Raw genomic sequence first — 14941 nt, forward strand, 5'->3', positions numbered from 1 at the left:
AACAAGTGTATATGTGTACAACATGAATATAAACAAGTGTATATGTGTACAACATGAATATAAACAAGTGTATATGTGTACAACATGAATATAAACAAGTGTATATGTGTACAACATGAATTTAAACAAGTGTATATGTGTACAACATGAATATAAACAAGTGTGTATGTACAACATGAATATAAACAAGTGTATATGTGTACAACATGAATATAAACAAGTGTATATGTGTACAACATGAATATAAACAAGTGTATATGTGTACAACATGAATATAAACAAGTGTATATGTGTACAACATGAATATAAACAAGTATGTATGTGTATAACATGAATATAAACAAGTGTATATGTGTATAACATGAATATAAACAAGTGTGTATGTACAACATGAATATAAACAAGTGTATATGTGTACATGAATATAAACAAGTGTATATGTGTACAACATGAATATAAACAAGTGTATATGTGTACAACATGAATATAAACAAGTGTATATGTGTACAACATGAATATAAACAAGTGTATATGTGTACAACATGAATATAAACAAGTATATATAGAAGACAAGGAAAAGGGGATAATGGATGACAATTTATGTACGTCAACATATATACAGCAACTATGAACTCATCGATATCGCCATAGGACACGGAAAATATCTCAATGAGGGCATTTGAGATGTTTCATAAAAAGACCCTCAATATCAAACATAATATACTTGTAATGTCAATTGAAATGGAGAGATTTAGCCATCAAACGTCTGTTATGTCACGTTCAGATTTTACCCTGGTTGACATGTTCACAATCAATATGTTGTTTCTCCTCTCACGCACCTCGTTTAACTTGGTGACACTTCCAGTTTCCTCACAAGGAGAAGATCCTTCAGCAGAAGAATTTACCATTGTTTCTACATCTTGACTTTCAGGTTGCTTTGAATCTGCAATAATGTCAGCTACCGGCCAGTTCTGTCTGTAATTCTTGATCACGTTATCAAAGAGATTTTGGAAGCTCAGACTAAAGGTGTCTACCTCCACGTACGCGGGAGGCTTGAAGAGAACATTGCGGAAAACCCATGGTAGAAAACCTCCAGCGAGTGTGGCCAGCATTTGATTAACACCAGAAACTGAGTATTCGTTTCCAAAGGCCATTACAACAATTATAACAAACAAAAGAAATAGAATAATTGTCAAAAACTGACGCAGGGCACTCACTAAGTTTTTGTATAGACTTCCAGGACAACCCACGTGATCAATGTAGGCGGATTTGAAAAAGAATGTTCGAGTAATGTACGGTTTGTCGCGATTATCTAAAAATAACAGAACGCGTGGAACACTCCATTTCAGGACGCCACTACACATATGAGGAAAGGAATCCATCAATATAACCTGGTCGTTATGGTCATCAACGCTGATCTGGAAGGCAGTGTTTGGCTGTCTATCTTCCGTCTGCCATGCCACCTTGTCTACCTGTTCTTTCGCTCTTCCGAGAAGCGCCTTGTGAATGGCTTGATTAAAAGTTTGATATTTCTGAGTAACGCTACCAAAACAGTCTCGAGCATACAACGACAACATGAAAAGTAAGGAAATGTATTTCAGAGTTTGAGAAGCATTGAGAATGACACCAATCAAGGTATAGACTATCATCTCAACGAAGAAAACAATGACTTCGACAACTAAAATTACACAGGACATCAAAGCCAATATGCTCAATAAAATGGTTACTAACTGTACAGTACGAAAGCCACTACTTGATTTTGTAGACAGGCGAGCAATAGTTTCTCTTCTGAGAAGGCCAACTACGCTGATTTTCTCTTTCAATCTGGATACACATTTGAAATTTGGGAAGACCACAATGATCAGATGACACAGTAATCGCAACACGATGTTAAGTGTTGGTACGCAATAAAATGCTAGACCTATGATGATAACTGGTAAAACGAACAGCCAGTATATTCCGACGATGAAAAAGGCGAAAACGCCATATTCCTTGAATGGATAAAGCAAAGTTCTTATAGCCCATCCGAATGATCTCGAATACGAAGATTCATGCATGTCTCGGAAGCACTTTCGAAGAACAATTTCAATGTTTCGTTTCAGTTCTGAACTTATCAATTCTAGAAGTCCAAATAAAACACTGTCTGCTACCAGTATAGCGTAGCAGAATACGAAGACGCCATGCACAGGAGTTAAGAAACTCAGCATGCTGCCGGGAAAGTAAGCAAAGTGCAATGTTAACTTCCGGTCACGTGCAGCATCGTCCTTATCATCGTGTTCACTGTCTTCATACCGATAGAAAATTGCTATTCTGAAAATCCATGGAATGATGACCACAATGCATGAAATAATGAACATAAGTTTTTGTAAACATTGATTGGGTTTTACATGTGACTTAATTTCTCGCGTGAGATCAAGACCATACATTGAATTTGCTACCCTAGATTTGTCATCTACAAACTTAACTAAGTCAGAGAAACGTGGCTCTCTACCAGATTCAGTGATCGAGTGTGCAATATCTACCCATTTTGTTCTCAAATGCATTGGTATTCTCTTAACAATCCGTCTCAAATTATCAGAGTTGCCTATATCTGACTTAAATCCTAACTGAGAAAGAGTTATTTCACACTTCTGCATTTCAAGAGCTAACCTAGATAGCTCCTCTACATCTGATGCCTTAATTTGGTCTCCGTATACTAATTTGTCTATGTAAGATCTAACAATAACATGCGATCGACCATAACGAGAGTACAATATTTCTCGTGCCCTTTTGTAACCTTCTGTAGGTTCTAATAAAACGCAATCTTCAATAGAAGATTTAGCCTCACCTTTGCAGTACTGAATTAAATAACTTAACCTAGTACTATTGTCATTTATCTTGTTTTCAATGTTCGTTTCAAAGTTCTTAATGAACTTAGTGTAGTTCATGGGTGATCCATCGAAGCTAAGTATTTCTGGTTTCGGAAGGTTGAATCCTTCTTGAAGAACGGACGCTAATCTACTGAATGCGACATCGATAGTAGTTGAGCTGACGCCTGGCCCCTTCATTTGGTTACCTTGGTCTTGGATGTCATGAGAACTCCCTTGAGTACCCGTTTGTGTCACCGTGTTCATCATACGCATCGAGTTTCCGACTTCCGGTTCCGTTGCGTACGGCGGCCTAAACCTCACATCTCTGCGATCCTCGGTTCTTTGGTGCGTCATTGATTCGCTCACTTCTTGCGTCTCACCTTCGTCTTCTATCACCGCCTCCTGCCAGACTGATTCCTCTAATCTCGCAATCTCAAGTTCAGCTTGTTGTTCAATAATCTTCTCCTTGTCTTCGATTTCTCTGCGTGCACGTTCCAGTTCCCTAGCCAATGCTATGATCTGGCTCCGGGGCCATAAAACTTAGCTAGCTCACTTTTGAGACCAAAATCTGAGACCGTCTCAGATTTCGGTCTCAGTCTCAAGTTTGGTGTGCCATAAAAAATTCTCGTCTCAGTCTCAATCTCATATTTCTAGTTTGATCTCACTTATGAGCTCAGAAAGTTAGATCGCTGGAAAGGTGTCTCAACTCCGTGTTTTTTTCTCACTTTCAATATGGCTTCCGCAGCTGCCCGATTGAATCGGTATAACATCATCCGTAGGAGAAGAAGAGCGCCCCGGCCCCGGATTTTTCAAGATAGATCCAATCCCCTAGAGGGTTTGGAAGGTGATGAAGTTTTCATTCGGTTCCGGTTTCGTCCAGATACAATTCTGTGGATTGTTGGCTTAGTATTTGATGATTTCCAGAGACAGACCCATCGAAATTGTTCCCTACCCCCTTTGCTACAAGTCCTCGCCGCCCTGAGATTTCTCGCCACTGGCTCGTTTTACAACATTGTCGGAGAGTCTCTTGGGATTTCAAAGTCAGCGACAGGGAGAGCTGCTCGGATGATATGCCGTTTGTTATCATCCATGGCTGCGCGCTTTATCAATTTCCCAGCCAACTTGGATTCGTACAAACGTACTTTTTTTGAGATTGCAGGTAAGCATTGCATTATTTGAGTAGGGTAGTATTCCGTAGGGGAACCAGTCTATTTCAGGGTTAGACTAATTACTGCACTGCTATGTTAAGGTTTGATATATATATATATATATATATATATATATATATGTTATTGTATTTCGTTTTTAAAGCTAATTGTAAGGTATTACAAATATTTCACGATATCAGTTTGTAGTGGATAAACATGTAAATAAGGAAATAAATAAATATGACCAAGATATTTTTCTCTCGGGTGAGTGAATTACCCTGGTCGAGTTATTTCCCTTTTTGTTTGTGTGCTATGTACACGGAGGATTCAACGTGACAATGCATTCAGCTTCTATCCTATGTTTATCTAGTTCACGCACCTGAAAATTCAGTGTTCCTATACAGCTGTAGATGTCCTCGAGGATAAGTATATTTGATTAATTTAAAAAAAAAAGAGTTTTAATCCGATTTTCCTCTGTTTTGCATTGCACATGTATACAACAGCCTTGACGGATGTGTTGCTTATGAAGCTTCACTTTTGTGGCTATTCTTCTTGTCAAAGTCCTATTTCTACATTCAAACTTCGTTGTATTGGCTGCTTACATCCTCTTTTCCCGAAGCAATAAGTAGAAAATAAATTGGTGAGGTATATTGTACAAGTATATCACTATCGGAAATGAACAATGTGCCTTTAAGTCTTCGTATTTGATAGGGTTTCCGAACGTTGTTGGCTGCGTGGATGGCACTCAGATCAAGATCAAAGCACCAAGTGAAAACGAGGGAGATTTCATCAACAGGAAAGGATTCCATTCACTTAATATTCAGGTACTCATACCCCACACAAGAATGTTTTTGGATATAAACTTGAAAAGTAGTAAAATGTAAAGCAATGGGGTCGCAGTTGATATGCAGTTATACTCTATTCAATAGCTTATACAAACCATTAGATCAAGGTTTTAATTTATTAAAACCGTAAGGCGCATTTCCATGTTATTTGTTTTTTCATGCAGTCAAATTAGACATTGTTTTGTACCCAATTACTCATCTGCTCCAGGTATCTTGACCAGGGATCATCCCTGTAAAACTTAATTTCGTGCAGATAATTGTCTTTACAGTATATTTTTAAGATTTGAAACACGAGAATTTTTTTTTTTTTTTTTTTTTTAGGTTCATACAACATTTATTCACATTATGACAGTCAGGGTTTTAACATCATGCCCTTACAAACCCAAACTCAAGAATTTTTTTGAGTGTGTTGTTTCAGAATTTTTAATTTCATTTTTGGTGTATATATCATTCACGCTGTGTACTGACCTGGATATTCCCTAGCTGCAGAACTGTAGCTCTCTGAAAAAATATTTTGACATAACAGAGAGCTACAGTTCTGCAGCTAGATATTCCCATGAATCCAAATATTTTTATGTTCCCGAGATCGAAGATCGGGGGGGGGGGGGTATTGTTTTTGTCCAGTCAGTCATACTGTAATTCTGTCTTATCGGGGGCATTTGTGTTTCACAAACATATCTTGTAAATTTGCAGTTGTAAAAGGCAGGTATAATGTTAAGTAATTGCCATATATTGCTTAATAAAAAACAATTGTTGACATTCACAATTAATCATTATTGTAGATGGTATGTGGACCCAATTTCAATATCACCAATGTTGTGGCCAAGTGGCCAGGGTCAGTTCATGACTCTAGGATGTTTAAGGAGTCTCTATTATGCAGAGAATTTGAAAATGGTATGTTGATATTTTTACTGCAACAAGGTAGTACCAAACAGATGCGTAAAAGGTTTCCTGAAGTTCAATACCTTTGAAACTTTGATATTTTGTTCTAAGGAACAAAACCTCTTATAAAAGAAATCTATCATAATAATTTTTTTCTGTACTTAATTTCAAATGACAAGGAATCTGACCCCGTTAGAATAATGTGAAAGTTACAACCTGATATGCTTTGTCATCTTGGTCATATTTAACGAGGCCAAAAAAAAAATGTTGGTTTCCACTCCACTTTCACCTCAACATTTTTGATGATCGGGAAGTATTTTTTTTTTATATGTTGAATCATTTTTTAATGATTTTAATTAGTATTCTACTATGCCTAAAACATAGTAATTGCCTAGTAATCAAATAAAAAATTATAATATGGTAAACAAAAACTGTTTATGTGTTTTATAATCTGTTAGTGCATTATAAACAACTTCATAAGTCAATAAATATACTCTTGTTGTAGTGATGGCATTTGCAAAATCTATGAGAATGGGGAAAAAATGTGTTAGGCCTAAGGGTCAGCAGAAATTTGTAGGGTCGGTCGGAAAAGTGAAAACCAATATATATATTTTTTTGGCCCGATTTACATTCTGCATATCATTTAAAGATTTAACTTTGGCATTATAGTATATATAATAATAGCAACTCTTCTTCTGAGATGCGGGAGTCTTATTGCTGTGTTTCTGACAATATGCATTGTTTATTGATATAGGGCATATACAAGGCATACTGTTGGGGGATTCAGGATATGCTCTCAAGAAGTACCTCATGACGCCATATTTGAATCCCTCAGATGTCCACCAGGAGAGATATAATGGTGCACATTGCAGAACTAGGGTTCTCATTGAGCAAACCTTTGGCATATTGAAAAGAAGGTTTGCTGGTTTGCATACAGAGCTGCGACTTTCCCCAGAAAGGGTCTGTAATGCCATTGTAGCTTGCTGTGTGTTGCACAACATTGGAATTGTCAGGGTTGATATCCTACAGTTTAGAGGGAATGATTGTCCCCAGAATCCCACAGACTACGCTGAGAGAAATGTTAGAGTTCTTGATGGTAAAACAGTACGGGACCACATTGCAAGAAATTACTTCTAGGTAAAATAACATTTAGTCAAAGTTATTTTAAATTTTATTCAAACCACTAATAATTTTAATCATTGTTAAACAACGTCATTTTCACTGTTGAATATGACATACAATGGTAATTTTAATCATTATCAAACAATACCATGTTCACTGTTGATTATGTCCCACAATGGTAGTCTCTATGCACTTAACTAGCTCAGTATTTACCACAGGTAAACTGTAAAGAATACTATTTTGTAAGATATAGTATTGTTTACATCTATTTATTTACACTGTGCATGTGTAGTTATTCTAATTAAAATAAGGACTGATCAAGCAGTTTATAGAGCCTTTTACACAAGTAATAATAACTAAAAGCCATTGTCTGATTGCTTTGTAATCGTTTATTACCATGAACCATCCAGTGCCTAGGTTCAATGTGTCTACACAGAATTGCTCACAAATTATCTGCAGTGTGACATACACAGAAGACAAGACAAGACAGGATATTCAAAATAACACACAAATCTAATCATGAATTACATCAAATCAAATATAATTATAATGATACATGTAATAATAATATTGAGGATAAGAATATATTTGGAAATGGTTTTGTTCAGTAATTCAGGTATATCATATAGAATACAATACTTTTAATCAGTCAAGTTGTTTTTTTAATTGGAATTTAACTGTCATGTTGTGCATACCACCCCTCCCATTTCAGCTCACCTGTTCAAATTTACATTACAGTTTCCTGACATAGTGCAGATTCAAGTTTGTTTAAATCATGACCCCTGGGGATAGGGTGGGGTCACAATCTAGGATCAATGTTTTACATGCAAATATATAAGGAACATCTTTAAGTACATGTATGACCAAGGTGGAAGTTTTTTTTACCAAACACAGACAGACAGACAGGCCAAAACTAGATGCCACCATATCGTCGATTCCAGATAAATATAATAAAGCCTGTTCTAGTACATTACCTACATGTATTTAAATTTCTGAAAAATGAGACAGAGACAGGTAAGAAGAAGATTGAAAGGAATTTTTTCGCATTTCTAGAAGCTCTATTTCTGATCTAACTTTCTGCATTTTTAATTTCATTAATTCCATCTCAAATTCTAATTTCTTTTTCTCTGTTACAAGTACATCGCGATGTATGGTGTCAATTTCTCTTGAATGGCGTTGTTTTTTTTTTTTACAGAGGGTGTGTTCATCTCTACAGGTCGGGGACAACACACTGAGGCATTGGAAGTGGATGGTCCTGACTGCTCTACATTCATTGACGGTCCTTCCTTCTCTACAGTTCCCGTTTCCTCTACAATTATTGCAGACATTCTACCATTAATTCTCTAAAACCAAGTTTGGAGACATATTATTTTTTTAGCCCACTTGACCTGAAAGTTCCAGTGAGCTTTGTTGTCTGTCTGCTCGTAAACTTTTCGACAATTAAATTTGAGGCTCTCATATATGACATTGTTTGTATTTTTATTTTTTTACTAAAATACACTTTCTCAAGTAAATTTCAAAATCTGTATACTATTATTGCTTACCTATGTGCAAGCTTACACTTGTCTCCATCCCCCCTTCCACTCCTTCTAAAGATGGCTTTCCAGATAGAAATGCCAGCATGGCCTCATCAATGGGGGAAGGAGATGGGGGCTTTGGACCTCCACCTGTCGAGGGATATTTTCCGCTACTGTTGATTTTCTTTGCTGTAATAAAATGGCATATTTTAATTTAAGGTAGCTCACTACACTAAAGCTTATACTCTTTATGACACTACATGTACGTCACAAGATGGCGATTTAAATGTTTTGTTCATATGTGTTGAAATAAATTTTTGAGCCACCTTAAATGAGATTTAAACATGTGTAATTATATAAATCTTAATTGAACTGATGCACAATTAAATATTTATATTTGCCATAAATCCATGTTTACCTCGCTGCTTCATATTTGACCATTGCTTCTTGGCCTGTTTAATGGTCCTCTTCTTGCATGCCCCTTTCCTGTGAATATTGTATACATAAGTCTTATTACATAAATCAAACTTGAAGCTAATTAAATGTTCCACTGACACATTTACTTAAACTTTTAGAATAGATTTAGATCATAGATATGAATTAGAAGTGTTTGATAAAATATCTTTATATACATGATATCTTGAGAATAAAATCCCTTTAAAAGGGGGGGGGGGTACTGTGTACAATTGGTAAGTTCAGGCTTAAATTGTTGCCATGTAATACTAATATGAAATTGGAAAGGGGAAGTATCCAACTTCACCATATTTGCATTTGAATTAGTAGTGAATTTGAAAATGAAAATAAGTTGGGGTGGGTGGGTAGTTCTGATATCCAGATAACTATAAGGCTAGTACAAGAGTGTGTTTCCTAATGATTATATAAAGTAAAATAGAAATATTACAGAACTTGAAACAAAGATGAAGTTATACAATGATGGTCTTGCACTCTGACTCTTGTGTATGTTTGTTGTAATCAAATAGCCTGGTCTGAATGCAAGGGGAGTCGGAATTACATGACACCCGTTTTGATAGTTCCATACGTAGTTCTATGAATGTACTGAGGTTTCTTTTAAAAATATGGTAGGATAAGTGATAACATTGTTTAAGAATCATAGTTTTGGAAATCAATGCGCCCCTTGAGTCCAAAACCCGGATCCCCTTTTCATATTACCGAATCCGCCTCTAGAAACAATTCTATAAATAGTATTTGATACTCGCTCTGCACATCGACAAAAGATTCAGTAACGCCAATCTAATTAAAATTAGATCTTTGATCCGCTCATGCAATCGATTGCATGAGCGGATCAAAAATCTAATTTTAATTAGATTGCAGTAACGCAGGAGTAGATCTACTAGATTTTTTAAGCGATCGGTCAATTTATTTTTCTCAAAAACAACATAAATGAGAGTATTCTTTGTCTAACACATATCGCACGGAATGCGCAGAAGTATTAAGAAACAGAATATGCCCCATACTTTGATTTTGAATGAAAGGAGATCTAGTTACTTTTCTCAAACACTTAATATCGAGTACCTACGAAAATTCACATGGATGTTTGTTTCATGAGCTGAATTCAAGGTTTGAAATAATTTGAGAAAGAACCATGATAATCTGTCACAAGAATACATAGGTACAGGCAAATATACCTGTAATTACAAGTAGATCTAACTATATATGGTTTCCATATCATTTCATTTTCGTTGTACCACAGAAGTTTGAAATTTTATCGATAAAGTTAATAAAATGTACTTGATTGACCAAGCCATGCATGAGATATTCGTACAAACTCCTGTGGTTATACCAACGATTCTGATTGACTGCGTTTTTGTTAATCGTTTCATTGACGAGAGACTCATACATGGACAGAGGTATCATAAAAAAAAAATGGAAGGAAAACTTGCGTATTATGCGCTACGAAAAGAAAAATATATTCATTCCATTACTGAATCTTTTCACGGTGATAACGAGCGTTTAAAAAAAAGTGTATGATAAAGATCTACATAAAAAAATTATATAATTCATCATGCAATCTAATTAGAATTAGATCCTTTGATCCGCTCATCTACTATCGCAATTTTAATTAGATTGTTCATCATTTGGATATGAATAAATATCTAACTTCAATTTATTAGTCGGGAACAAATGATGCAAAACTGACAACCAAGTTCGTGTTTGATGGTCTAAATTATAAATTAATAACTCTTTCTTCTGTCTTTAATGGGGGGGGGGGGGGGGGTACTTCAATTATTCAGACTTGTACTTACGCATTCACTGTGGCAGTCACCGCTTGCCACGCGTTTTCCTTTTCGTATTTCCCACTCTGGGAGCCTTTGAATTTCCCTTCAATTATTTCAATTCTTGAAGTTACTTCTTCGTGAAGAATTTCCTTCTCCAGCTGACTCCAGTAGGGCTCGTGGTTGCTGCTTTCTGAACTTTTACTAATTAGATTAGCGATATCCTTTTCGGCCATAGCGTTTTTTATAAAATAGCAGCTGACTTATAGATGAAACGACGTAATTGACGTCAACAACGTCAAATTTGACGTAACAATAGAAAAGTTGTAAAAAAAAAACAACACAACAGCAGTATATTTCTTTAATTTTCCATGCATTGCGCAATATTTAGTGGGCGTGGCATTGCAAAATATAAAATGTAAACAACACATCCCATAATTCAACCAATTTCCTGCTCAGTTTCCATGGTAATGATCTCGGTTTCTGTCTCAAGTTAGAAATTGCTAAATGAGCTAAAACTAGCTTTATGGCACACCAAAAGTGAGACGGTCTAAGTTGAGTTTAGAAAGTGAGATTTTTTTTTAAATCTCAAAAGTGAGCTAGCTAAGTTTTATGGCCCCGGAGCCTGACCTTTAACTTGCACGCATCTGAGAATTCATGACACATTTTGAGAATTGTTGCCGTCGGCTCGTCCGATGTTAAAATGTAGAGATATGCGTTCCATATTTACATGTCTTTATTTTCTGTAGTAATGAAACGATTCTCAAAATATAGTGTCTCTAACTTATTACACTGCCGACTACAAGTGTAAACTATGTAACTAGTAAATCAAATTGTTGTTTTTCTGAGTTGTTATTTTACGTCACAATAGACATGCACGTTCGACGTCGCGTAAAGACGTGTGACGTCGAATAAACACAAGTAAATTATATAAAGAATTTACAAACACATAATTACAAATATGTATAAATTAGATTTGCCTTTATAGCAGATCTAACATACATGTTTATTGAATTTTGAGTTGTCTGAATTTCTGAAACAACATTTGAATGTAACAAATAATTTTCTTCATTTCAGTTCCTGATATATGAAAAAAAAATTGTCGTTTTTCGCCAGTTTTCAAATATGTGCAAGAAGTATACAGGGATTGAAAGCTGAGAAAGAGACAAAAAATCCTTTCCAATGTTACATATTATATATATATATGTGTGTATGACAGGGAGGCTATCAATAGTGTAATAATGATAAACATGTGAAGTGTTTGCTAATAAAACATGATAAATTTTCTGAAAGTGTCATTTAGATGTGTTTGATAGATACCTGTAGTTCTCATACAGTACATAAGTGAAAAAAAGCCTCATGGGAGGCAAATTTAATGAAGAGGATATGCATAGATATATATGACATACCGTACATATAGAATATTGACTTTCTTGGTTATACCTGTAGTAGGGACAAATGGTCAAAGTAAGCTTTTCACCAAATTTTTTATTTTTAAAGGGGGATCTCGGACCCCTTTCAAGGAGAAATAAATGCAAAATAGAATGGGTCATTCAAATCTGCTGTAAATCAACAGGAACAGAAATGACAAAACTCTGTGAATATTGTTGTATAGGGTTTTAAAACATGGTTTTGAGGACATAATGGGGCCATATATAGGTTCATTTTATTAAATTTTATGAATTTTACTGAGGGACACAAAATACATATGCAATACACATATGTAATATACACTGTATATTCATTTAAAATTTTCTAAGACAAGTGTTTATCTACAAAAGAGTTATGATTCAGAATTATTTCCTGCTGAATCATTGAAAATACCAAGAACAAATTGATTACAATATAATATCAAATTATGCATACTCTGTAAGGGTGTGAATTTTGATTTGTTCAAACAGTGGGGTATTTTGGTGTTGGATGCCAGTTTACAGGGGACTTAAAAATAATTCCATATCAAATTAATATAATTCATAAGATACTTTTTATTTTTTTATATAAACATTGAAGTGAAACTGTCCCATATACAAATGTAATGAAGTCAATTAAGTACAAGTAGACTGAAAAAGTGTGGTGCTGAAAGATTCAATGTATTTCTGCAAGAATTGTTGGCAACTTAGTTTATTGATTTTGCAATACTGGGTGCATGGTGAGTTGTAATACATCTCAATTTCATATGTTAGTTTGTTTCGATCTGGGATGTTGAGTAAAGTTTTACCCCCCTCCCCCCTCCTATATGCCCATCTTCATAAATATGCACCAAATATATACGTAAATTTCTTTATATCGCTGTGCACAAATTTCTAAATGTAAGTTAATTATCAACGTCGCCTACCGTCTAATTAGAAACGGTCTTCATAAAATAAGAAATGAATTGTTGCTTGAAGTTAACTTGCTTTTCCAATTGGCCTTAATTTCAGAAAGATTCTATATGTTAAAAAAAAGATGTTTTCTGGAAATCATTAAATTTGTTCAATTCTGTAAGAAAATACATCTAAAAAATTATATGGGGACCAGAGTCATATAATTACAAACATCACCAGAGCATGGCGTATACTACAGAGAATTATACTTCCGGCAAATAGAACTTGGGAGAGGGGTGCCCATCTTTTCCACTTTTTGTGACAAATATGCCTTCCATGTAAAATAATATAATGAACAATGTAATTTAAAAATATCATGAAATCAATAAACTAAGTCGTTTCATGCCAAGAAGAGTAACAGTGTGTGTGGATTTTTTTCTTTCTTCTTCAGTTTTTGCTTGTCGACCCCCCTTCCCCCTTTTTGTTAAAGCAAAGCTACATGTATGAACTGTACTTAATTATATGTCTCAATTGCAACCTGCGAACAAACGCTGATGTGTCTTAAAATATAGATAATGGTGACTGCAATTTTTGTTCGTTTAAATTGGGTGCATGGTGAGTTGTGATACACCTCAATTCCATATGTTAGTTTGTTTCGATCTGGGATGTTGAGTGTTTTTTTTTACCCCCCCCCCCCTCCTCCTCCTACAAAGGCGGATCCAGCGCTAGCCCCCCCCCCCCCCCCCGTTTGATTTTTTTGTTGTTGATTAAATTCTTTTGTCTACAACACGCAATTAGTTATATGTTCATTATCTAAATGAAAAAGAACCCACTCTCTTATTGGCACAATTTCGTTAGCTTCCGGGGGCTTCGCCCCCTGCACCCCATCAGTGCAAAGCTTCAAGGCAACCCCAGCCTTCCACTGCGCATCCCCCCCCCCCCCCCGTTATGAAATTCCTGGATCTGCCACTGTCCTATACGCCCATCTTCATAAATATGCACCAGCTACGTCAAAAGATGAAAACGTAAACTATGATTTTAAAAATCCACATCGTGTACACAGCGACAAGGAATAGGTCTGCATCAAATTCTTTTAAAATGAATACGAATGGACGTTTTCTTATCTGATTCTAGCGAAATTACATTTATCTGAATCAAATAATTTGACTCTACAATTCTACTTGCTTTACTTACCTTCTCTTTCATTGATTTATATAGTACGTTATTAATACCGTTAGAGATGAATATTTATTTGAAGAAATTTGACAGAAAATGATAATCTAAGACTTGATAATCTATTAATAAGATGTAAGGAAAACGATATCGACATTAAGGAACCACTACGTGCACAATGAAATTGAATGATTCCGTTTACAAACGTTTTGCTGTGAATGTCATAATTTTCCCCCCTAAACATCAGCTTTATAATTTACCGCGCTTTTGTAACTGTGACGTAATGCCGTCAACACGGTTCATATCAATCGGATCACCAGTTACGGAAATAGCCGAGTAGTTATCATTGGGTTCATATCTGAAAACCTGTGGCAGCGAGTTGTAGCGTAACGGAATATACTGAGCTGACCGGAGCTTGCAAGTATCCACCTTTCATATCATTTAGACTCAAAGTTCGTTAAATTAAATTTTTGTTCCGCGGCAAAAATTAAAAAAAAAAAAACAAACAAACAAGAGGCCCATGGGCCACATCGCTCACCTGAGTCACCTTGGTCCATATCAGAAGATTTTCCATATCTATTTGCATGTAAAACCGTAGTCCCTATTATGGCCCCAAACCTACCCCTGGAGGCCATGGTTTTTGCAAACTTGAATCTAAACTATGTCAGAAAGCTTTCATGTAAATATGAACTTCTTTGGCCCAATGGTTCTTGAGAAGATTTTTCCTATATATTTGTATGCAAAACTTTGATCCCCTATTGTGGCCCCATCCTACCCCAGGGGGGCATGATTTCAACAAACCTGAATCTGTACTATATCAGAAAGCTTTCATATAAATCTCAGCTTTTCTGGCTTAGTGGTTCTGGGA

The 14941-nt window shown here is 35.6% G+C and overlaps 3 protein-coding genes across 3 annotated transcripts; 1 reads left to right on the plus strand and 2 right to left on the minus strand.

Annotated features, from left to right (window-relative positions):
- Positions 1 to 174: 174 nt before the first annotated feature.
- On the minus strand, positions 175 to 3417 carry LOC130047683 (uncharacterized). Its single transcript, XM_056143067.1, has one exon. The coding sequence runs from the start codon at positions 3201 to 3203 to the stop codon at positions 759 to 761; it is 2445 nt and encodes an 814-aa protein (XP_055999042.1). The 5' UTR covers positions 3204 to 3417; the 3' UTR covers positions 175 to 758.
- LOC125654050 (putative nuclease HARBI1) lies at positions 3400 to 8306 on the plus strand. Its single transcript, XM_056143078.1, has 5 exons — positions 3400 to 4008; positions 4709 to 4821; positions 5625 to 5736; positions 6479 to 6861; positions 8042 to 8306. The coding sequence occupies exons 1-4, from the start codon at positions 3582 to 3584 to the stop codon at positions 6859 to 6861; spliced, it is 1035 nt and encodes a 344-aa protein (XP_055999053.1). The 5' UTR covers positions 3400 to 3581; the 3' UTR covers positions 8042 to 8306.
- LOC125678268 (uncharacterized) lies at positions 6868 to 9218 on the minus strand. Its single transcript, XM_056142900.1, has 3 exons — positions 8782 to 9218; positions 8387 to 8552; positions 6868 to 8155 (listed from the first exon to the last, which is right to left on the minus strand). Exons 1-3 carry the CDS (start codon positions 8792 to 8794, stop codon positions 7831 to 7833), a joined length of 504 nt encoding a protein of 167 aa, XP_055998875.1. The 5' UTR covers positions 8795 to 9218; the 3' UTR covers positions 6868 to 7830.
- Positions 9219 to 14941: the final 5723 nt, after the last annotated feature.

This window comes from Ostrea edulis, chromosome 7 (genome assembly GCF_947568905.1).
Source record: "Ostrea edulis chromosome 7, xbOstEdul1.1, whole genome shotgun sequence".
In the NCBI taxonomy this organism is placed as follows: domain Eukaryota; kingdom Metazoa; phylum Mollusca; class Bivalvia; order Ostreida; family Ostreidae; genus Ostrea; species Ostrea edulis.

Excerpts from the sequence above, each read along its gene's own strand:
- LOC130047683 (XM_056143067.1), bottom strand. The coding sequence starts at position 3,203 with ATGACGCACCAAAGAACCGAGGATCGCAGAGATGTGAGGTTTAGGCCG.
- LOC125654050 (XM_056143078.1), top strand. The coding sequence starts at position 3,582 with ATGGCTTCCGCAGCTGCCCGATTGAATCGGTATAACATCATCCGTAGG. Across the intron at positions 4,822-5,624 it reads TCCATTCACTTAATATTCAG|ATGGTATGTGGACCCAATTT; the intron begins GTACTCATACCC and ends TCATTATTGTAG. Across the intron at positions 5,737-6,478 it reads ATGCAGAGAATTTGAAAATG|GGCATATACAAGGCATACTG; the intron begins GTATGTTGATAT and ends TTATTGATATAG.
- LOC125678268 (XM_056142900.1), bottom strand. Across the intron at positions 8,156-8,386 it reads GTAAGCTTGCACATAGGTAA|AGGAAACGGGAACTGTAGAG; the intron begins GCAATAATAGTA and ends CAATAATTGTAG.